Genomic DNA, 23469 nt, shown 5'->3' on the forward strand with positions numbered 1-23469 from the left:
GCCTTCTGCACTATGAAACTGTACTTTATTTCTACTGCATTTTGTTCATAACCCCCCTTACTAAGACTAAACTGGTGTGAATGACAGGAAGTAAATGGGGTTTAGCATCACACCTTTCAGCAGCCAAACCACAACCACGCTCAACTTTCCACGCGTCATTTGTTTGTCCAAGGTGATCATTAATGCCTATTTTTACACATGCTCAAACACACACATGAGAAAATACAGGGCAGGATGTATTCAAGAATTTAAAAAGAATGTTCATTGTTTATTTATCAGGGACAATGCACATTACAGGTTACAGAGTTAAAATATTAGTCGTGGTAAAACGAACACAACATAAACAATACTAAACTCAGCAATGCATGTAGGGATAAACACAAGACAGAGTCTACAGACTCCTCTGCAATTCTTTTGAATGAGTTTGAGATGTATTTGTACTGGATTGTGTTCAGTTGTGAAGTATGTGCACATGCGTGTTGGGTGACTATGAAACTAAACATGGTGGGTGTGAACTTAGAGGATGCTGAACTCTTCCTGCTGATGTGTTTCACTCAAGATGTCCGAGTGGGCGGGTCATTCCTGAGGAGGCGGAGTATCTGAATTTGTCCTGTGTTGAAATATCTCTGCTGGCTTCCAGTCTCTGTTATGAACAATAGATACGAGTGAACTTAAAGGGATTTTTTTTATTGATTCGATTCATTTTAAAAATGGATTAAATAAACAAACGTATTGATATTTAGTTGAGCTAATGAACAACAAGTTAAGTAAGTTGTATCTGCTGTTTTCACCAACAGATGGCAGTGGTGGGAAGATGATCTGTCGCACCATCCCTTGCTATAAAGTCTCAATAAACAAACACTAAATGTGAAAGACCACAACAAACAGACAAGGGCAGCTTGAGGATTTTAAATAGTGAACTGACATGATCCTTTTGGTACTATTTGTGATGAGTGAAGATGCAGTTGTTTCAAAATGAGGAGATAAAATAAATATCCAGTTTTATGTCAACAAAAGCAAACAAGTCAACAGACATGCCGACCTCGGTGTTAGACAACTCTAAACCTCTTTAGAAGATGTATACAGATTCTGATACACATGTTCCTCGTGTCACTATGGGATGCCAGTTGGGAATATAAAGCTCTGTAAGATCACACCAAGGTAGAAGCACTCTGTGGAGACTTTGGGGCCTCTGCCCGGGCCCTTTCTATGGACAAGGGTGCTGCTGGTTGTGGTCATACGCTCTCACAGCAGAGTACTCATACTCTTGTGGCGACTCGCTCTTCTTCCTCTTCCCTCCTTTCACTTTCCTCGTGGAGAAATCCAGTGCTGCGTAGTTAACTCCCTTTGCTTCAGCATCCTGCAAAAACTGTGTGTGTAGATGACACATATTCAAGAGTGCAGATTATCACACACGTCCACATATTTACCGGAGCATTTGACGGGTCCACAGTTGACCCGTCATGTCCAGGATGATGGGAAGCACTCTCTGCTCCTGTTACAATAGAAACAGAGACCTCAGAATGTGAGCATTTCCTCTTTTTTTAGACATACTTTGATTTATTATAGTAAGAAAACACTAGTAGTAAAACCAATAACATTAAGGACAGACCCATCCATGATGCTACTAGTTACACGTGTGTGTTTCACAAGTCTAAATGTGTGCTTTGAAATGCATGTGCACATTCAGAAGAGAGAGAGATCAAATAGGCGAGTGTCAGTGGTTTTCACCAATGAACTGCTGTGTTGCTGTCCCCCACGACTTCCTATGACTGTAGAGCAAAGCATGGCTAACAAAAACACATGCGGAGCATTTGTGTTGCAGGCACAATTAGTTTCCATGTTATAACATATACAATGTAGAAAATGTGAGGGACAACTACTCAATCGAATAAACCCGTCATTCTTTCTGGTCTCGCAGCACTTTGTAAATGCCTTCTGCGTATAGCGAGAAGAACCAAGCTGTGGTGGGCCATGTGTACAACAACCTTCAAGGCAGAGACTTAAGCAAGGCTGGCCCACCTGTTTGCAGATCAGTAGGCAAACTTAACTTAAGATCAAGGTTAAAACTTCTGCATTGACAAAAAGACCAGTGAGTGATTAGCACCTCCCCCTCTGACAGCACCGACAAATGAACAGAGCAGTGGGATGAAAACCGGTCTTGACATCGCGTGACTGGGTGTATTTGTGTCACCCTCCTGAACCCTTTACCTGTAAGTTGATGTGATATTTGTAACTATCATAAAAACAAGTGTGTTAGTAAAAGGTAAAAGATCAGTCAAGCGGAGCTTCCTGAAGACAACAAGGAGTGAGAAATGCAGGTTTGCATTGACACCTCTGTTTGAGGCCCTGCCACAACAATGACAACGTTTCCAGGCATCATGTGTTTGTCAGTGGTGACTGTGAATGTGTGTCTATTTGTGTCTGTTAGTGTGTGAATGTACAAAGCGTGTTCTCGCCCGTCATTGAACCCGATGAAGGCCACAAACCACAACGAGTTGGTCTAACAAATGGTATGGAAGTTTCGGTTCTAAAGTGCAGATAGATAGGTTGTCTTTTTTATTATATTGTTTCATTTGTGGTTTTGTCAAACGTTCACACCGCCTCCCTCCTTCAGATAAAAATATGCGGGTCAGAAACTGTACACCCCCTCCAGGTGAATGTGATACTGTGAGAGTGTCGCTGTGCTGCCCCCTGAAAAGAAGGGAGGTGAGTGTAGAGGAGCCGGAGTGGGCGGGTCAACATTCATGATGTGGAGCATCTGAATTGGCGAGCTGGCACAATGTTTAAGAGGTCACTTCTGTCTTTGTGCATCACTGGCAAATGACTGAAAGTATCTTTTATGCACACAAATCATACTGATCAATATATTCCTGTTTGACTGAGTGCTACAGACAATGTTGTGATATTTTCTATGAGGCCCAGAAACATAGACCTACATAATTACAGATAAATTATGCATTTATATTCAAAGGCCACCATAAAACTAACAAAATAAGTGGCAGTGATTCAGTGTGGTTCCTTTGGAGATACATTCATATTGGACTTGTCTGCAATGTGTCATTTACATCCATCAGTGAAATCCTGCACTGATAAATGGAGCTTTTAAGTTTAAGAGAAGTATACTAGTCAGTGAAGCTCTCATGAAAGACGCTTTTGAGTTGCACTGAAGGAAATGTAGGATCCAGTGTTTGGGATATTTATTTATTGTTGGAACAAAGAATCCGGATGTCTTTGCCTCTGCTGCTTCAATTTGACCACTCTTCTTTTTTTAAAGAAGCGTATTCGTCTCTTTCAAGTTCCCCAATGTTTTGGGAGTGTAATACGTCATTGCTGGATTCCCCCTTAAATCTTGTAAATTTTCCATTGCAATGGTCTTAAACCTTCACAAAGTCTTGATTGTTGCCTAACGTTAACCCCACCCAAGTGTATTCTGGACAGGGATAATATCTCAACCCATAAATCACAAATCAATGTACCTGCAATCTAGTTTAGGGTTTCTGGAAACCTCAGAAATAATGGAAGAGTGAATGAAAAATATATATATATATATATTTTTAAACCAGTTTGTTTCTGGATAACAGTGGTTCACATTAGTATCAAATCAAATCATATGTTATATTTACTCTGTCAGTTGTGGAAACCCACCATGAAACAAACGTGCACTGTTTGTGTTGTTTCATGTGTGACGGTTGGTAAATAATGAGAGACCAATCAGATTGCTCTGAAAACTGTTCCCTCCCACTTGAACAGATTACATTTAGGTTCATCAACTTCTTATATGATCTGATTTAACTGCAGTCTCAAGTGGATTGACAAGAAAATGAAGATCATTTATTATTTGCTGCTGATTCTCAGAGTGGGGCGTAAGTACAAGTAGAAATGTCAGATTTACTTTGGATATTCATTTATATTATTGTCATGTGTGTACAGTAATTTGCAGGACATACCAGATTATTTTTCTGTCATTAATCACTGATCTGTGTTTCTCTGATATTTTCAGGATGCACAGATGATCAGATCCTTGAAACAAAGACTGTTGGTGTTGGACAAAACGTGACTCTGACTTGTGCTCGCGACACATCTCTCATCCGAGAAACCTGGTTTTGGATCAGAATTGTTTCTGGAAACTTACCTGAATTCTTGGGAGGAACATTTCATTTTGATTATGATGATAGTGATGAGCCTCTTCGCATTAAAACAAAACAAGAACCTGGAACATTCCTGCTGCATATTCATGAAGCAAAGCTAAGCGATGCCGGACTTTACTCCTGTATTAAAGTAAACCAACTTAATTTAACATTTTTAAAAGGAACATTTCTGAGTATTGGAGGTAAATATCTAAATATAAAGATAGTATGTGTGTCCATATTTATAGAACAATGTTCATATAAATAAACATGTTTAACAATGTTTATGTTCATTAAAGCATGATTATTATGATCTTTCTCCAGAACCTGATATCACTTTCATCACTCAAGACTTCCCATCTGCTCCGGTCCGTCCAGGACACTCAGTGACTCTGCAGTGTTCCGTCCTCTCACACTCTGAGAGGAGAACGTGTCCAGGAGAACCGAGTGTGTTCTGGTTCAGAGCCGGATCGGATGAATCTCATCCCAGTTTAATTTATGCCCAAAGAAGCAACAGTGCTGGATGTGAGAAGAGTCCTGAAGCTCACTCTCCACAGAAATGCGTCTACAGCTTCTCTAAGGACGTCACCTCCTCTGATGTCGGCACTCATTACTGCGCTGTGGCCACATGTGGACAGATATTATTTGGAAATGGAACAAAACTGGACATTAAGGGTAACTTTAATTTTTCATTTTTACCATGTTTCTTCTTTCTATTGTCACAATAAGTGCTTTTAAGGTTGACAAATATCATTCACTCTTGACAGCACGATATACCGTATATTAGTTTTTATGGCTGCACCACTTCAACCTGTGCAATATAAATACTGTGCATAATAGTTATATTTATATTTATTGTATGTGTATATAATATTCATTCAGTTACTGTAGACTCTGTTTTTTAGTCCAGTTTTTTACAGTTTTATTATTTACATTACTTGTTTTGATTTTACTATGTCTCTGTAATCCGGTGAATTTCCCCACTGCAGGACTAATAAAGGATTATCTTATTTGATCTTATCTTATCTTATACCATCAAATGGAAATATTCGAAATGTCTTGGGCATCATTTTACACACATCTCGTCGTATTTGCTATCTTCCAATGTTAATGACACAATGACAGGAAACACAGTTATGTGGGTTTTAACACTGTTTTGCAGTTCATTAGTTATTAATGTCCTCCACTGGCAATCAATGTGGTAAATGAGTTAAATAAAGGAAATGTGTGTTTAGTCTTGATCAGAAGTAAATTAACATCCACACAGGTTGATTGTGAGCAAATATTTGTGGCAAGTAAAATCCTCTTTGGAGGAATTACATTTTTCTTTAGTTTTACTAAAAGTCATAGTTTTGTTTTCATGTTTCAGAAACCGGCTTGGGGTCCTTAAGTGACAATATATTTTCTGCTCCTGCTGTGTGCTGTCTTGGCTATAAGTGTGAACGTCGCAGCTTTCCTCATTTACGCCATCAAGAAAAACAAGTGTGATTATTGCAATAATGAAGGTAATAGAATTGACCTTCGCTATATCTCACACACACACACACACACACATATTGTATCATAAGTGTTGTAACACAAAGTGCCTCTTTATCTATTTAATCTCTTTTTATTTCATAATGTAGCTGCTGTTTTGCTTCTAGAAGTGTTGCAAAAAGGAAGTTAAAGGTAAGATCCAACTCATCCAAAAACACTTGCAACGTATCTTGATTGGATGTGTCGTCTCACATAATTTGCCAATCATTTCTTCAGAGAAATGAAGACGCGTGGATGTATTCTACTGTCGTCTTCAATGTGATGAAATCTGCCGGTGGTGGAACGAGGGACGCCAAAGCAGCGGAGAGAGAGAGGATCTACGCCGCTGTCAAGGCTTTTGGGTTGGATTAGCATGTTGAGGGGACTGTTTTGAGGTCAACAGGTGAAATGTGGCAGCTGATGGTCCTGCTTTAACGTTTTTGGTCTTATGCTTACGTGTACATTTAGTTGACGGTAATAAGAATATATGGTCGAAGGCCTTGTCACACTGATACTTTACTGTCACACCAACTTCCTGTCTTTGTCTTCTGGGTTATTTTGTCGTCTTTACCGTGGTTAAACATTTCGAAAATTGGAGTTCTACCAAAAATGTTATTTAGTTATAACTATGATGTCGGTTGAATGTAATGTGTAGGGTTTCATTGTTTTCATCGTTTCTGTTGTGGTGCTGGTTAATAAAATGCTACTGCAGTCATAATGACATTAACAAGAATGTAAAAAGTGAAATCTGTGGCGTTGTCGTGCAGCTATTTCTGGCTACAAAAAGAGACCACGAATTAGGAAGCATTTATATTTTGTTTGTGTTTAAGTATAATAAAGGTTTTCAAAGTTTATGCATTTGTAATTCTTCTCTATTGTCGATGTTATGGCATTTTTAACATTCTTGAACATTTTAGCAAACCATGTTGGTGACTAAAACAAGCTTGGTCTTTTTCTACATGGTCACCACACATCCTCAATGTGAACTAATTCAGTTCACAGTAACTCAGAGGGGTGGGTGTGAAGAGCAGGTTAGCCTGTAGGGGGCACTAAAGCTTTAATGTCGGTCTTTTTTAGTGATTTGCAGCCACTTCATATATTTTTTCTATGGAAATTGTGAGACTTTTCTGTTGGAAAAAAAAACATTGGAAGTATTATAATTTTTCAATGGATATGGCAAACTCACATATTCTTTATTCCTTAGGCACTGATGTGCAACACGTTTATTTCAATTTAAGCTTTTCTCAGTCACACACTAATGCCTGTACAAACAGTCACTCCGTAGCACGCTGACATCTGTCACAAGATGAACATGCACAGAACATGCAAAGCTGAGCACAGTCCCACCCTATGGAGACACGTGGGGTTCAGGTCACGTGCAGGCCTCTGCCTACAGGTGGCGCTGTGTGTGGTAGTCTGCTCGCACAGCAGAGTACACACACTCTGCTGGAGACTCTCTTTTCTTCACTCTTGGCACTTTTCTTTTGGAGAAATTCAGTGCTGCATAGTTAACTGCATCTCTGTCAGCGTCCTGCAAATTATAAGAATAAGAAAAATAACGGTAATAATAATACATTGTTATTAGATTAGGACTGTAATATGAAGAACAGTTAATCCCAACCATGCATCCCAATTGACGGGGTATCACCAGGCTGCATGGTGCAGCATCTGATCATGTACTATTTAGTACCAATGGCCAAACGCTTCGGTGAAAGTTGACGCTTATGAATTGAAAACACTAAAAACGTCCATATTTTTTATTGGCAACCTAAAACATTATTTTTTTTATAAATCTGGGAACTATGTGAAACAATGCCAGAGAGAAAAATAAGGAGGACAATCGCCAGTCACACAGCAGGCCAACAGGACTCCAAGCCCGATGACAACTGGTTCCAGTTTGATCCTGGAATTAAAGAAATGTCAATAGACACTTAACGCGTCATATATGTTTGTTATTTCAATGACTACCTCTGGCAATATTAAGAGAAACTCAAAATCTGTCCGTTTTACATTTAGAAAATACATGTTTCTTTCAACAAGCAGAATGTATTATCTCAGTCAAAACTAGCCTTCTTCCATTTGTTGAGGTAAGGAGTTGTAATCCTTTTTATTCCTTACATTCATCAGAACTCTTGAATAAATGAATGCATACAAGAAAGCCCAAAAAAATTAAATGTTTGATGTAACATGTCAAAGAGCTGTGATTTTGTCCGACTTAAAGATGCTACATATATATTTAGCGAAGCAAACACAAATACTGGAAAATGTTGAATGCATTTTATACGTCAGTATCTCATTAAATCTTATTCGCTTTAGTGTTTGAAAAGTACTAAAGAATTCACTATTCAACATTCAAGACTGTAAAACGTACTTGTGTCCACTTGGGTTCCTTCACCAAACAGGATCTCTCCACATGTGGCCACAGCACAGTAGTAGGTCCCAGTATCAGAGGAGTTGTGTATAGTTTTGGACAGACTGAAGTCACAACTTCTTTTCTTCTTGAGCATCACTGTGAGTGTGAATGAAGCCTGGATGAGATTCTCCTGATCCAGATCTGAACCAGTGCACACTGTGTTCACCTGGACACTGGACTCTGTCTTCTTTGTTCCTGGAGACAAGTGAACACTGGAGAGTCACCGAGTCGCCCGGCTGGACCGACTCAGTGAGCGGACTTTGTTTCACGTAGAAAGATCTCTGCTGCTTACGATCTGTGTGAATTCATCGGAAGAAATTATTGATCTACATGAAATAAAAATGTGGCACAAACTCTGCAAGTAAAATGTGTGTTTTACCTTTAACAGCCAAGAAGGTGACGTTGACAAAACTTTGTCATACGCTGTTCCAATGAGACAGAAATATGTTGCTTCGTCCTCTTTGGTTATATTTCTGATGGTAAGAGAATACTGAGTCTCCCCTCCTGTGACTTTGAAACGTGTGTTGTTCAATTGCAGACTAAGTTTCTGTCCAGTGAAAGTTACTGTAGCAACTGTTTGGATCATATGTCCCAAAGTCTGCTTGTACCAGTAAAAGTATCCTTCTCTGAAAACTGGACACCACAACGTAACATTTCCACCAAGTTCAACCAAAGTCAAAGAGACCTGTTGAGGAACCTCTGCAGTTTGAATCAGATCTGTAGAAAAGAGACAAATACAAAAGAGTTTACAACACAAGACAAACAGTGACCCTCGTAGAATATCTTCAAGAAAGATGATTACTTTGACTTGTCTTGTGACAACTTTAACTCAGTTAAAAAAATAAACAAGCGTCATGTTTAAAGTTGCACTTACACACTGTACCAAGAAGAATCAGAGCGGCCAGTCTTCCAATCATTGTGCTAGAAAACCCTTCTCCTGCACAGCGGATGGGTTTGCAGTCAAATGAAAGAGAGTCACGAGGTGATCAAGGTGTACCAAGTAGAAGTCATAGTGATTGGCTAAAAAGCAGACAATGCACATGCCCCTAAAATTACCAAACCCATGATCATGTACCCTTTTCAATGAAATCCAGATGGATTTGTATTTGACTGGGCTTTCACAATATGATCAGTTGGCCATTCTACAGGACATGATTTCAGTCTGGTGCAGTGTTTTTTAATGTAATTGCATTTTTGTTCAGGAATGTTTGCTAAATATTGTATTAGTAAACATTTAGTGGGGACAACCACTGTCTTTCTAGTCTCACAGCAATTAGTAAAGTCAACTTATATTGAAAACATCAAGCAAAGCCATATGCAAGAGCTGCACTGACAGACGGTTTCTTTGACCGACCACTGAAGCGGTTTACTTGGAACAGACTAGCCTCTGGGTATCAACAGGATACGTGATGAGGTTTGTGAGACGGGAAACGCTACAAGCCGCATCAGAAAGCACATTTTTATTGAACCACAATACCTGATCGTTTACATTTTGCCTGCCTTTTTTAAACTTTAGCGCTCGTGCACCCAGGTGCAGATTTGCGTTTGGATTTTTAAATCCCCTTAAAAGTAGGTTTATTTTAAGTACAGGTCTGCTACATTCACTGTGCATCATACTGAAAATGAAAGGCAAAGAGGTGACCTTTGAGTCGACCATTTTCAATATACAGTGATAGTGTGTGAATACTGTTTCCATCTGCCCTGCTGGCCCATCATGTACATCTGAGAACACATTTACCAAAGATCAGTCGTGTCTCATGTGTTCTTTGAGCTGCATGTTTCACTCTGATGTGCATCTGTGTGTGTGAATATATATATATATATATATTTGTCTCTGAAACAGATGCATTGTTTTTGGGAGTGTTTGTGGCATAAATAACTGATGTAGAGTAAGATCTTCGTCTCAGATCTGGGTTGGATCAGTAAGTGTGTAGCACTCCTCTGTCCCTCAACAACAACCAGCAAAGAAAAAAAAACCTGGACAGGTGCACTGAAACCAATCACTGGCAATGCATGATTTGAATACTGAATCACTCACCAGGTATTGTTTTATGGTTTTAGCCTTCTGCACTATGAAACTGTACTTTATTTCTACTGCATTTTGTTCATAACCCCCCTTACTAAGACTAAACTGGTGTGAATGACAGGAAGTAAATGGGGTTTAGCATCACACCTTTCAGCAGCCAAACCACAACCACGCTCAACTTTCCACGCGTCATTTGTTTGTCCAAGGTGATCATTAATGCCTATTTTTACACATGCTCAAACACACACATGAGAAAATACAGGGCAGGATGTATTCAAGAATTTAAAAAGAATGTTCATTGTTTATTTATCAGGGACAATGCACATTACAGGTTACAGAGTTAAAATATTAGTCGTGGTAAAACGAACACAACATAAACAATACTAAACTCAGCAATGCATGTAGGGATAAACACAAGACAGAGTCTACAGACTCCTCTGCAATTCTTTTGAATGAGTTTGAGATGTATTTGTACTGGATTGTGTTCAGTTGTGAAGTATGTGCACATGCGTGTTGGGTGACTATGAAACTAAACATGGTGGGTGTGAACTTAGAGGATGCTGAACTCTTCCTGCTGATGTGTTTCACTCAAGATGTCCGAGTGGGCGGGTCATTCCTGAGGAGGCGGAGTATCTGAATTTGTCCTGTGTTGAAATATCTCTGCTGGCTTCCAGTCTCTGTTATGAACAATAGATACGAGTGAACTTAAAGGGATTTTTTTTATTGATTCGATTCATTTTAAAAATGGATTAAATAAACAAACGTATTGATATTTAGTTGAGCTAATGAACAACAAGTTAAGTAAGTTGTATCTGCTGTTTTCACCAACAGATGGCAGTGGTGGGAAGATGATCTGTCGCACCATCCCTTGCTATAAAGTCTCAATAAACAAAACTAAATGTGAAAGACCACAACAAACAGACAAGGGCAGCTTGAGGATTTTAAATAGTGAACTGACATGATCCTTTTGGTACTATTTGTGATGAGTGAAGATGCAGTTGTTTCAAAATGAGGAGATAAAATAAATATCCAGTTTTATGTCAACAAAAGCAAACAAGTCAACAGACATGCCGACCTCGGTGTTAGACAACTCTAAACCTCTTTAGAAGATGTATACAGATTCTGATACACATGTTCCTCGTGTCACTATGGGATGCCAGTTGGGAATATAAAGCTCTGTAAGATCACACCAAGGTAGAAGCACTCTGTGGAGACTTTGGGGCCTCTGCCCGGGCCCTTTCTATGGACAAGGGTGCTGCTGGTTGTGGTCATACGCTCTCACAGCAGAGTACTCATACTCTTGTGGCGACTCGCTCTTCTTCCTCTTCCCTCCTTTCACTTTCCTCGTGGAGAAATCCAGTGCTGCGTAGTTAACTCCCTTTGCTTCAGCATCCTGCAAAAACTGTGTGTGTAGATGACACATATTCAAGAGTGCAGATTATCACACACGTCCACATATTTACCGGAGCATTTGACGGGTCCACAGTTGACCCGTCATGTCCAGGATGATGGGAAGCACTCTCTGCTCCTGTTACAATAGAAACAGAGACCTCAGAATGTGAGCATTTCCTCTTTTTTTAGACATACTTTGATTTATTATAGTAAGAAAACACTAGTAGTAAAACCAATAACATTAAGGACAGACCCATCCATGATGCTACTAGTTACACGTGTGTGTTTCACAAGTCTAAATGTGTGCTTTGAAATGCATGTGCACATTCAGAAGAGAGAGAGATCAAATAGGCGAGTGTCAGTGGTTTTCACCAATGAACTGCTGTGTAGCTGTCCCCCACGACTTCCTATGACTGTAGAGCAAAGCATGGCTAACAAAAACACATGCGGAGCATTTTGTGTTGCAGGCACAATTAGTTTCCATGTTATAACATATACAATGTAGAAAATGTGAGGGGACAACTACTCAATCGAATAAACCCGTCATTCTTTCTGGTCTCGCAGCACTTTGTAAATGCCTTCTGCGTATAGCGAGAAGAACCAAGCTGTGGTGGGCCATGTGTACAACAACCTTCAAGGCAGAGACTTAAGCAAGGCTGGCCCACCTGTTTGCAGATCAGTAGGCAAACTTAACTTAAGATCAAGGTTAAAACTTCTGCATTGACAAAAAGACCAGTGAGTGATTAGCACCTCCCCCTCTGACAGCACCGACAAATGAACAGAGCAGTGGGATGAAAACCGGTCTTGACATCGCGTGACTGGGTGTATTTGTGTCACCCTCCTGAACCCTTTACCTGTAAGTTGATGTGATATTTGTAACTATCATAAAAACAAGTGTGTTAGTAAAAGGTAAAAGATCAGTCAAGCGGAGCTTCCTGAAGACAACAAGGAGTGAGAAATGCAGGTTTGCATTGACACCTCTGTTTGAGGCCCTGCCACAACAATGACAACGTTTCCAGGCATCATGTGTTTGTCAGTGGTGACTGTGAATGTGTGTCTATTTGTGTCTGTTAGTGTGTGAATGTACAAAGCGTGTTCTCGCCCGTCATTGAACCCGATGAAGGCCACAAACCACAACGAGTTGGTCTAACAAATGGTATGGAAGTTTCGGTTCTAAAGTGCAGATAGATAGGTTGTCTTTTTTTATTATATTGTTTCATTTGTGGTTTTGTCAAACGTTCACACCGCCTCCCTCCTTCAGATAAAAATATGCGGGTCAGAAACTGTACACCCCCTCCAGGTGAATGTGATACTGTGAGAGTGTCGCTGTGCTGCCCCCTGAAAAGAAGGGAGGTGAGTGTAGAGGAGCCGGAGTGGGCGGGTCAACATTCATGATGTGGAGCATCTGAATTGGCGAGCTGGCACAATGTTTAAGAGGTCACTTCTGTCTTTGTGCATCACTGGCAAATGACTGAAAGTATCTTTTATGCACACAAATCATACTGATCAATATATTCCTGTTTGACTGAGTGCTACAGACAATGTTGTGATATTTTCTATGAGGCCCAGAAACATAGACCTACATAATTACAGATAAATTATGCATTTATATTCAAAGGCCACCATAAACTAACAAAATAAGTGGCAGTGATTCAGTGTGGTTCCCTTTGGAGATACATTCATATTGGACTTGTCTGCAATGTGTCATTTACATCCATCAGTGAAATCCTGCACTGATAAATGGAGCTTTTAAGTTTAAGAGAAGTATACTAGTCAGTGAAGCTCTCATGAAAGACGCTTTTGAGTTGCACTGAAGGAAATGTAGGATCCAGTGTTTTGGGATATTTTTTATTGTTGGAACAAAGAATCCGGATGTCTTTGCCTCTGCTGCTTCAATTTTGACCACTCTTCTTTTTTTAAAGAAGCGTATTCGTCTCTTTCAAGTTCCCCAATGTTTTGGGAGTGTAATACGTCATTGCTGGATTCCCCCTTAAATCTTGTAAATTTTCCATTGCAATGGTCTTAACCTTCACAAAGTCTTGATTGTTGCCTAACGTTAACCCCACCCAAGTGTATTCTGGACAGGGATAATATCTCAACCCATAAATCACAAATCAATGTACCTGCAATCTAGTTTAGGGTTTCTGGAAACCTCAGAAATAATGGAAGAGTGAATGAAAAATATATATATATATATATTTTTAAACCAGTTTGTTTCTGGATAACAGTGGTTCACATTAGTATCAAATCAAATCATATGTTATATTTACTCTGTCAGTTGTGGAAACCCACCATGAAACAAACGTGCACTGTTTGTGTTGTTTCATGTGTGACGGTTGGTAAATAATGAGAGACCAATCAGATTGCTCTGAAACTGTTCCCTCCCACTTGAACAGATTACATTTAGGTTCATCAACTTCTTATATGATCTGATTTAACTGCAGTCTCAAGTGGATTGACAAGAAAATGAAGATCATTTATTATTTGCTGCTGATTCTCAGAGTGGGGCGTAAGTACAAGTAGAAATGTCAGATTTACTTTGGATATTCATTTATATTATTGTCATGTGTGTACAGTAATTTGCAGGACATACCAGATTATTTTTCTGTCATTAATCACTGATCTGTGTTTCTCTGATATTTTCAGGATGCACAGATGATCAGATCCTTGAAACAAAGACTGTTGGTGTTGGACAAAACGTGACTCTGACTTGTGCTCGCGACACATCTCTCATCCGAGAAACCTGGTTTTGGATCAGAATTGTTTCTGGAAACTTACCTGAATTCTTGGGAGGAACATTTCATTTTGATTATGATGATAGTGATGAGCCTCTTCGCATTAAAACAAAACAAGAACCTGGAACATTCCTGCTGCATATTCATGAAGCAAAGCTAAGCGATGCCGGACTTTACTCCTGTATTAAAGTAAACCAACTTAATTTAACATTTTTAAAAGGAACATTTCTGAGTATTGGAGGTAAATATCTAAATATAAAGATAGTATGTGTGTCCATATTTATAGAACAATGTTCATATAAATAAACATGTTTAACAATGTTTATGTTCATTAAAGCATGATTATTATGATCTTTCTCCAGAACCTGATATCACTTTCATCACTCAAGACTTCCCATCTGCTCCGGTCCGTCCAGGACACTCAGTGACTCTGCAGTGTTCCGTCCTCTCACACTCTGAGAGGAGAACGTGTCCAGGAGAACCGAGTGTGTTCTGGTTCAGAGCCGGATCGGATGAATCTCATCCCAGTTTAATTTATGCCCAAAGAAGCAACAGTGCTGGATGTGAGAAGAGTCCTGAAGCTCACTCTCCACAGAAATGCGTCTACAGCTTCTCTAAGGACGTCACCTCCTCTGATGTCGGCACTCATTACTGCGCTGTGGCCACATGTGGACAGATATTATTTGGAAATGGAACAAAACTGGACATTAAGGGTAACTTTAATTTTTCATTTTTACCATGTTTCTTCTTTCTATTGTCACAATAAGTGCTTTTAAGGTTGACAAATATCATTCACTCTTGACAGCACGATATACCGTATATTAGTTTTTATGGCTGCACCACTTCAACCTGTGCAATATAAATACTGTGCATAATAGTTATATTTATATTTATTGTATGTGTATATAATATTCATTCAGTTACTGTAGACTCTGTTTTTAGTCCAGTTTTTTACAGTTTTATTATTTACATTACTTGTTTTGATTTTACTATGTCTCTGTAATCCGGTGAATTTCCCCACTGCAGGACTAATAAAGGATTATCTTATTTGATCTTATCTTATCTTATACCATCAAATGGAAATATTCGAAATGTCTTGGGCATCATTTTACACACATCTCGTCGTATTTGCTATCTTCCAATGTTAATGACACAATGACAGGAAACACAGTTATGTGGGTTTTAACACTGTTTTGCAGTTCATTAGTTATTAATGTCCTCCACTGGCAATCAATGTGGTAAATGAGTTAAATAAAGGAAATGTGTGTTTAGTCTTGATCAGAAGTAAATTAACATCCACACAGGTTGATTGTGAGCAAATATTTGTGGCAAGTAAAATCCTCTTTGGAGGAATTACATTTTTCTTTAGTTTTACTAAAAGTCATAGTTTTGTTTTCATGTTTCAGAAACCGGCTTGGGGTCCTTAAGTGACAATATATTTCTGCTCCTGCTGTGTGCTGTCTTGGCTATAAGTGTGAACGTCGCAGCTTTCCTCATTTACGCCATCAAGAAAAACAAGTGTGATTATTGCAATAATGAAGGTAATAGAATTGACCTTCGCTATATCTCACACACACACACACACACACACATATTGTATCATAAGTGTTGTAACACAAAGTGCCTCTTTATCTATTTAATCTCTTTTTATTTCATAATGTAGCTGCTGTTTTGCTTCTAGAAAGTGTTGCAAAAAGGAAGTTAAAGGTAAGATCCAACTCATCCAAAAACACTTGCAACGTATCTTGATTGGATGTGTCGTCTCACATAATTTGCCAATCATTTCTTCAGAGAAATGAAGACGCGTGGATGTATTCTACTGTCGTCTTCAATGTGATGAAATCTGCCGGTGGTGGAACGAGGGACGCCAAAGCAGCGGAGAGAGAGAGGATCTACGCCGCTGTCAAGGCTTTTGGGTTGGATTAGCATGTTGAGGGGACTGTTTGAGGTCAACAGGTGAAATGTGGCAGCTGATGGTCCTGCTTTAACGTTTTGGTCTTATGCTTACGTGTACATTTAGTTGACGGTAATAAGAATATATGGTCGAAGGCCTGTCACACTGATACTTTACTGTCACACCAACTTCCTGTCTTTGTCTTCTGGGTTATTTTGTCGTCTTTACCGTGGTTAAACATTTCGAAAATTGGAGTTCTACCAAAAATGTTATTTAGTTATAACTATGATGTCGGTTGAATGTAATGTGTAGGGTTTCATTGTTTTCATCGTTTCTGTTGTGGTGCTGGTTAATAAAATGCTACTGCAGTCATAATGACATTAACAAGAATGTAAAAAGTGAAATCTGTGGCGTTGTCGTGCAGCTATTTCTGGCTACAAAAGAGACCACGAATTAGGAAGCATTTATATTTGTGTTTGTGTTTAAGTATAATAAAGGTTTTCAAAGTTTATGCATTTGTAATTCTTCTCTATTGTCGATGTTATGGCATTTTTAACATTCTTGAACATTTTAGCAAACCATGTTGGTGACTAAAACAAGCTTGGTCTTTTTCTACATGGTCACCACACATCCTCAATGTGAACTAATTCAGTTCACAGTAACTCAGAGGGGTGGGTGTGAAGAGCAGGTTAGCCTGTAGGGGCACTAAAGCTTTAATGTCGGTCTTTTTAGTGATTTGCAGCCACTTCATATATTTTTCTATGGAAATTGTGAGACTTTTCTGTTGGAAAAAAAACATTGGAAGTATTATAATTTTTCAATGGATATGGCAAACTCACATATTCTTTATTCCTTAGGCACTGATGTGCAACACGTTTATTTCAATTTAAGCTTTTCTCAGTCACACACTAATGCCTGTACAAACAGTCACTCCGTAGCACGCTGACATCTGTCACAAGATGAACATGCACAGAACATGCAAAGCTGAGCACAGTCCCACCCTATGGAGACACGTGGGGTTCAGGTCACGTGCAGGCCTCTGCCTACAGGTGGCGCTGTGTGTGGTAGTCTGCTCGCACAGCAGAGTACACACACTCTGCTGGAGACTCTCTTTTCTTCACTCTTGGCACTTTTCTTTTGGAGAAATTCAGTGCTGCATAGTTAACTGCATCTCTGTCAGCGTCCTGCAAATTATAAGAATAAGAAAAATAACGGTAATAATAATACATTGTTATTAGATTAGGACTGTAATATGAAGAACAGTTAATCCCAACCATGCATCCCAATTGACGGGGTATCACCAGGCTGCATGGTGCAGCATCTGATCATGTACTATTTAGTACCAATGGCCAAACGCTTCGGTGAAAGTTGACGCTTATGAATTGAAAACACTAAAAACGTCATATTTTTTATTGGCAACCTAAAACATTATTTTTTTATAAATCTGGGAACTATGTGAAACAATGCCAGAGAGAAAAATAAGGAGGACAATCGCAGTCACACAGCAGGCCAACAGGACTCCAAGCCCGATGACAACTGGTTCCAGTTTTGATCCTGGAATTAAAGAAATGTCAATAGACACTTAACGCGTCATATATGTTTGTTATTTCAATGACTACCTCTGGCAATATTAAGAGAAACTCAAAATCTGTCCGTTTTACATTTAGAAAATACATGTTTCTTTCAACAAGCAGAATGTATTATCTCAGTCAAAACTAGCCTTCTTCCATTTGTTGAGGTAAGGAGTTGTAATCCTTTTTATTTCCTTACATTCATCAGAACTCTTGAATAAATGAATGCATACAAGAAAGCCCAAAAAAAATTAAATGTTTGATGTAACATGTCAAAGAGCTGTGATTTTGTCCGACTTAAAGATGCTACATATATATTTAGCGAAGCAAACACAAATACTGGAAAATGTTGAATGCATTTTATACGTCAGTATCTCATTAAATCTTATTCGCTTTAGTGTTTGAAAAGTACTAAAGAATTCACTATTCAACATCAAGACTGTAAAACGTACTTGTGTCCACTTGGGTTCCTTCACCAAACAGGATCTCTCCACATGTGGCCACAGCACAGTAGTAGGTCCCAGTATCAGAGGAGTTGTGTATAGTTTTGGACAGACTGAAGTCACAACTTCTTTCTTCTTGAGCATCACTGTGAGTGTGAATGAAGCCTGGATGAGATTCTCCTGATCCAGATCTGAACCAGTGCACACTGTGTTCACCTGGACACTGGACTCTGTCTTCTTTGTTCCTGGAGACAAGTGAACACTGGAGAGTCACCGAGTCGCCCGGCTGGACCGACTCAGTGAGCGGACTTTGTTTCACGTAGAAAGATCTCTGCTGCTTACGATCTGTGTGAATTCATCGGAAGAAATTATTGATCTACATGAAATAAAAATGTGGCACAAACTCTGCAAGTAAAATGTGTGTTTTACCTTTAACAGCCAAGAAGGTGACGTTGACAAAACTTTGTCCATACGCTGTTCCAATGAGACAGAAATATGTTGCTTCGTCCTCTTTGGTTATATTTCTGATGGTAAGAGAATACTGAGTCTCCCCTCCTGTGACTTTGAAACGTGTGTTGTTCAATTGCAGACTAAGTTTCTGTCCAGTGAAAGTTACTGTAGCAACTGTTTGGATCATATGTCCCAAAGTCTGCTTGTACCAGTAAAAGTATCCTTCTCTGAAAACTGGACACCACAACGTAACATTTCCACCAAGTTCAACCAAAGTCAAAGAGACCTGTTGAGGAACCTCTGCAGTTTGAATCAGATCTGTAGAAAAGAGACAAATACAAAAGAGTTTACAACACAAGACAAACAGTGACCCTCGTAGAATATCTTCAAGAAAGATGATTACTTGACTTGTCTTGTGACAACTTTAACTCAGTTAAAAAAATAAACAAGCGTCATGTTTAAAGTTGCACTTACACACTGTACCAAGAAGAATCAGAGCGGCCAGTCTTCCAATCATTGTGCTAGAAAACCCTTCTCCTGCACAGCGGATGGGTTTGCAGTCAAATGAAAGAGAGTCACGAGGTGATCAAGGTGTACCAAGTAGAAGTCATAGTGATTGGCTAAAAAGCAGACAATGCACATGCCCCTAAAATTACCAAACCCATGATCATGTACCCTTTTCAATGAAATCCAGATGGATTTGTATTTGACTGGGCTTTCACAATATGATCAGTTGGCCATTCTACAGGACATGATTTCAGTCTGGTGCAGTGTTTTTTAATGTAATTGCATTTTTGTTCAGGAATGTTTGCTAAATATTGTATTAGTAAACATTTAGTGGGGACAACCACTGTCTTTCTAGTCTCACAGCAATTAGTAAAGTCAACTTATATTGAAAACATCAAGCAAAGCCATATGCAAGAGCTGCACTGACAGACGGTTTCTTTGACCGACCACTGAAGCGGTTTACTTGGAACAGACTAGCCTCTGGGTATCAACAGGATACGTGATGAGGTTTGTGAGACGGGAAACGCTACAAGCCGCATCAGAAAGCACATTTTTATTGAACCACAATACCTGATCGTTTACATTTTGCCTGCCTTTTTTAAACTTTAGCGCTCGTGCACCCAGGTGCAGATTTGCGTTTGGATTTTAAATCCCCTTAAAAGTAGGTTTATTTTAAGTACAGGTCTGCTACATTCACTGTGCATCATACTGAAAATGAAAGGCAAAGAGGTGACCTTTGAGTCGACCATTTTCAATATACAGTGATAGTGTGTGAATACTGTTTCCATCTGCCCTGCTGGCCCATCATGTACATCTGAGAACACATAAACCAAAGATCAGTCGTGTCTCATGTGTTCTTTGAGCTGCATGTTTCACTCTGATGTGCATCTGTGTGTGTGAATATATATATATATATATATATTTGTCTCTGAAACAGATGCATTGTTTTTGGGAGTGTTTGTGGCATAAATAACTGATGTAGAGTAAGATCTTCGTCTCAGATCTGGGTTGGATCAGTAAGTGTGTAGCACTCCTCTGTCCCTCAACAACAACCAGCAAAGAAAATAAAAACCTGGACAGGTGCACTGAAACCAATCACTGGCAATGCATGATTTGAATACTGAATCACTCACCAGGTATTGTTTTATGGTTTTAGCCTTCTGCACTATGAAACTGTACTTTATTTCTACTGCATTTTGTTCATAACCCCCCTTACTAAGACTAAACTGGTGTGAATGACAGGAAGTAAATGGGGTTTAGCATCACACCTTTCAGCAGCCAAACCACAACCACGCTCAACTTTCCACGCGTCATTTGTTTGTCCAAGGTGATCATTAATGCCTATTTTTACACATGCTCAAACACACACATGAGAAAATACAGGGCAGGATGTATTCAAGAATTTAAAAAGAATGTTCATTGTTTATTTATCAGGACAATGCACATTACAGGTTACAGAGTTAAAATATTAGTCGTGGTAAAACGAACACAACATAAACAATACTAAACTCAGCAATGCATGTAGGGATAAACACAAGACAGAGTCTACAGACTCCTCTGCAATTCTTTTGAATGAGTTTGAGATGTATTTGTACTGGATTGTGTTCAGTTGTGAAGTATGTGCACATGCGTGTCGGTGACTATGAAACTAAACATGGTGGGTGTGAACTTAGAGGATGCTGAACTCTTCCTGCTGATGTGTTTCACTCAAGATGTCCGAGTGGGCGGGTCATTCCTGAGGAGGCGGAGTATCTGAATTTGTCCTGTGTTGAAATATCTCTGCTGGCTTCCAGTCTCTGTTATGAACAATAGATACGAGTGAACTTAAAGGGATTTTTTTATTGATTCGATTCATTTTAAAAATGGATTAAATAAACAAACGTATTGATATTTAGTTGAGCTAATGAACAACAAGTTAAGTAAGTTGTATCTGCTGTTTTCACCAACAGATGGCAGTGGTGGGAAGATGATCTGTCGCACCATCCCTTGCTATAAAGTCTCAATAAACAAACACTAAATGTGAAAGACCACAACAAACAGACAAGGGCAGCTTGAGGATTTTAAATAGTGAACTGACATGATCCTTTTGGTACTATTTGTGATGAGTGAAGATGCAGTTGTTTCAAAATGAGGAGATAAAATAAATATCCAGTTTTATGTCAACAAAAGCAAACAAGTCAACAGACATGCCGACCTCGGTGTTAGACAACTCTAAACCTCTTTAGAAGATGTATACAGATTCTGATACACATGTTCCTCGTGTCACTATGGGATGCCAGTTGGGAATATAAAGCTCTGTAAGATCACACCAAGGTAGAAGCACTCTGTGGAGACTTTGGGGCCTCTGCCCGGGCCCTTTCTATGGACAAGGGTGCTGCTGGTTGTGGTCATACGCTCTCACAGCAGAGTACTCATACTCTTGTGGCGACTCGCTCTTCTTCCTCTTCCCTCCTTTCACTTTCCTCGTGGAGAAATCCAGTGCTGCGTAGTTAACTCCCTTTGCTTCAGCATCCTGCAAAAACTGTGTGTGTAGATGACACATATTCAAGAGTGCAGATTATCACACACGTCCACATATTTACCGGAGCATTTGACCGGTCCACAGTTGACCCGTCATGTCCAGGATGATGGGAAGCACTCTCTGCTCCTGTTACAATAGAAACAGAGACCTCAGAATGTGAGCATTTCCTCTTTTTTTAGACATACTTTGATTTATTATAGTAAGAAAACACTAGTAGTAAAACCAATAACATTAAGGACAGACCCATCCATGATGCTACTAGTTACACGTGTGTGTTTCACAAGTCTAAATGTGTGCTTTGAAATGCATGTGCACATTCAGAAGAGAGAGAGATCAAATAGGCGAGTGTCAGTGGTTTTCACCAATGAACTGCTGTGTAGCTGTCCCCCACGACTTCCTATGACTGTAGAGCAAAGCATGGCTAACAAAAACACATGCGGAGCATTTTGTGTTGCAGGCACAATTAGTTTCCATGTTATAACATATACAATGTAGAAAATGTGAGGGGACAACTACTCAATCGAATAAACCCGTCATTCTTTCTGGTCTCGCAGCACTTTGTAAATGCCTTCTGCGTATAGCGAGAAGAACCAAGCTGTGGTGGGCCATGTGTACAACAACCTTCAAGGCAGAGACTTAAGCAAGGCTGGCCCACCTGTTTGCAGATCAGTAGGCAAACTTAACTTAAGATCAAGGTTAAAACTTCTGCATTGACAAAAAGACCAGTGAGTGATTAGCACCTCCCCCTCTGACAGCACCGACAAATGAACAGAGCAGTGGGATGAAAACCGGTCTTGACATCGCGTGACTGGGTGTATTTGTGTCACCCTCCTGAACCCTTTACCTGTAAGTTGATGTGATATTTGTAACTATCATAAAAACAAGTGTGTTAGTAAAAGGTAAAAGATCAGTCAAGCGGAGCTTCCTGAAGACAACAAGGAGTGAGAAATGCAGGTTTGCATTGACACCTGTTTGAGGCCCTGCCACAACAATGACAACGTTTCCAGGCATCATGTGTTTGTCAGTGGTGACTGTGAATGTGTGTCTATTTGTGTCTGTTAGTGTGTGAATGTACAAAGCGTGTTCTCGCCCGTCATTGAACCCGATGAAGGCCACAAACCACAACGAGTTGGTCTAACAAATGGTATGGAAGTTTCGGTTCTAAAGTGCAGATAGATAGGTTGTCTTTTTTTATTATATTGTTTCATTTGTGGTTTTGTCAAACGTTCACACCGCCTCCCTCCTTCAGATAAAAATATGCGGGTCAGAAACTGTACACCCCCTCCAGGTGAATGTGATACTGTGAGAGTGTCGATGTGCTGCCCCCTGAAAAGAAGGGAGGTGAGTGTAGAGGAGCCGGAGTGGGCGGGTCAACATTCATGATGTGGAGCATCTGAATTGGCGAGCTGGCACAACGTTTAAGAGGTCACTTCTGTCTTTGTGCATCACTGGCAAATGACTGAAAGTATCTTTTATGCACACAAATCATACTGATCAATATATTCCTGTTTGACTGAGTGCTACAGACAATGTTGTGATATTTTCTATGAGGCCCAGAAACATAGACCTACATAATTACAGATAAATTATGCATTTATATTCAAAGGCCACCATAAACTAACAAAATAAGTGGCAGTGATTCAATGTGGTTCCCTTTGGAGATACATTCATATTGGACTTGTCTGCAATGTGTCATTTACATCCATCAGTGGGTTTGGAGAGAAACTAAAATCCTGCACTGATAAATGGAGCTTTTAAGTTTAAGAGAAGTATACTAGTCAGTGAAGCTCTCATGAAAGACGCTTTTGAGTTGCACTGAAGGAAATGTAGGATCCAGTGTTTTGGGATATTTATTTATTGTTGGAACAAAGA

At 39.5% G+C, this 23469-nt stretch overlaps 4 protein-coding genes across 5 annotated transcripts; 2 read left to right on the plus strand and 2 right to left on the minus strand.

Annotated features, from left to right (window-relative positions):
* Positions 1-3800: 3800 nt before the first annotated feature.
* Positions 3801-5618, plus strand: LOC117737227. Its single transcript, XM_034542996.1, has 4 exons — positions 3801-3866; positions 4004-4333; positions 4455-4805; positions 5500-5618. The coding sequence occupies exons 1-4, from the start codon at positions 3824-3826 to the stop codon at positions 5616-5618; spliced, it is 843 nt and encodes a 280-aa protein (XP_034398887.1). The 5' UTR covers positions 3801-3823.
* A 1253-nt stretch (positions 5619-6871) lies between these two features.
* Positions 6872-9022, minus strand: LOC117737207. Its single transcript, XM_034542966.1, is given in 6 exon segments — positions 6872-7176; positions 8017-8134; positions 8136-8353; positions 8438-8476; positions 8479-8775; positions 8933-9022. Coding segments are annotated over 6 exon segments (723 nt in total). The 5' UTR covers positions 8976-9022; the 3' UTR covers positions 6872-7168.
* Positions 9023-13919: 4897 nt separating this feature from the next.
* On the plus strand, positions 13920-16515 carry LOC117737200. The gene is made up of 6 exons (XM_034542958.1): positions 13920-13985; positions 14123-14452; positions 14574-14924; positions 15618-15752; positions 15875-15918; positions 16003-16515. The coding sequence occupies exons 1-6, from the start codon at positions 13943-13945 to the stop codon at positions 16135-16137; spliced, it is 1038 nt and encodes a 345-aa protein (XP_034398849.1). The 5' UTR covers positions 13920-13942; the 3' UTR covers positions 16138-16515.
* A 658-nt stretch (positions 16516-17173) lies between these two features.
* LOC117737203 lies at positions 17174-19133 on the minus strand. 2 transcript variants are annotated; one of them, XM_034542961.1, is made up of 4 exons: positions 19044-19133; positions 18549-18887; positions 18129-18464; positions 17174-17289 (listed from the first exon to the last, which is right to left on the minus strand). In XM_034542961.1, exons 1-4 carry the CDS (start codon positions 19084-19086, stop codon positions 17282-17284), a joined length of 726 nt encoding a protein of 241 aa, XP_034398852.1. In that variant the 5' UTR covers positions 19087-19133; the 3' UTR covers positions 17174-17281. The 2 variants fall into 2 exon arrangements, with proteins under 2 accessions (XP_034398852.1, XP_034398851.1); XM_034542960.1 differs by lacking the exon at positions 17174-17289 and adding an exon at positions 17402-17659.
* Between the last annotated feature and the right edge of the window lie 4336 nt (positions 19134-23469).

The sequence above is a fragment of the Cyclopterus lumpus genome, chromosome 10 (assembly GCF_009769545.1).
Source record: "Cyclopterus lumpus isolate fCycLum1 chromosome 10, fCycLum1.pri, whole genome shotgun sequence".
Classification (NCBI taxonomy): domain Eukaryota; kingdom Metazoa; phylum Chordata; class Actinopteri; order Perciformes; family Cyclopteridae; genus Cyclopterus; species Cyclopterus lumpus.

What these genes read in the sequence shown, in the direction of transcription:
- LOC117737227 (XM_034542996.1), top strand. Translation starts at nt 3,824, where the DNA reads ATGAAGATCATTTATTATTTGCTGCTGATTCTCAGAGTGGGGC. An exon ending in GCTGATTCTCAGAGTGGGGC is followed by an intron (nt 3,867 to 4,003) that starts GTAAGTACAAGT and finishes TGATATTTTCAG; the next exon opens with GATGCACAGATGATCAGATC. An exon ending in AACATTTCTGAGTATTGGAG is followed by an intron (nt 4,334 to 4,454) that starts GTAAATATCTAA and finishes ATCTTTCTCCAG; the next exon opens with AACCTGATATCACTTTCATC.
- LOC117737200 (XM_034542958.1), top strand. Translation starts at nt 13,943, where the DNA reads ATGAAGATCATTTATTATTTGCTGCTGATTCTCAGAGTGGGGC. An exon ending in GCTGATTCTCAGAGTGGGGC is followed by an intron (nt 13,986 to 14,122) that starts GTAAGTACAAGT and finishes TGATATTTTCAG; the next exon opens with GATGCACAGATGATCAGATC. An exon ending in AACAAAACTGGACATTAAGG is followed by an intron (nt 14,925 to 15,617) that starts GTAACTTTAATT and finishes TTCATGTTTCAG; the next exon opens with AAACCGGCTTGGGGTCCTTA.
- LOC117737203 (XM_034542960.1), bottom strand. Translation starts at nt 19,086, where the DNA reads ATGATTGGAAGACTGGCCGCTCTGATTCTTCTTGGTACAGTGT. An exon ending in CACCTTCTTGGCTGTTAAAG is followed by an intron (nt 18,465 to 18,548) that starts GTAAAACACACA and finishes GAATTCACACAG; the next exon opens with ATCGTAAGCAGCAGAGATCT. An exon ending in AGGAACCCAAGTGGACACAA is followed by an intron (nt 17,660 to 18,128) that starts GTACGTTTTACA and finishes CTTTAATTCCAG; the next exon opens with GATCAAAACTGGAACCAGTT.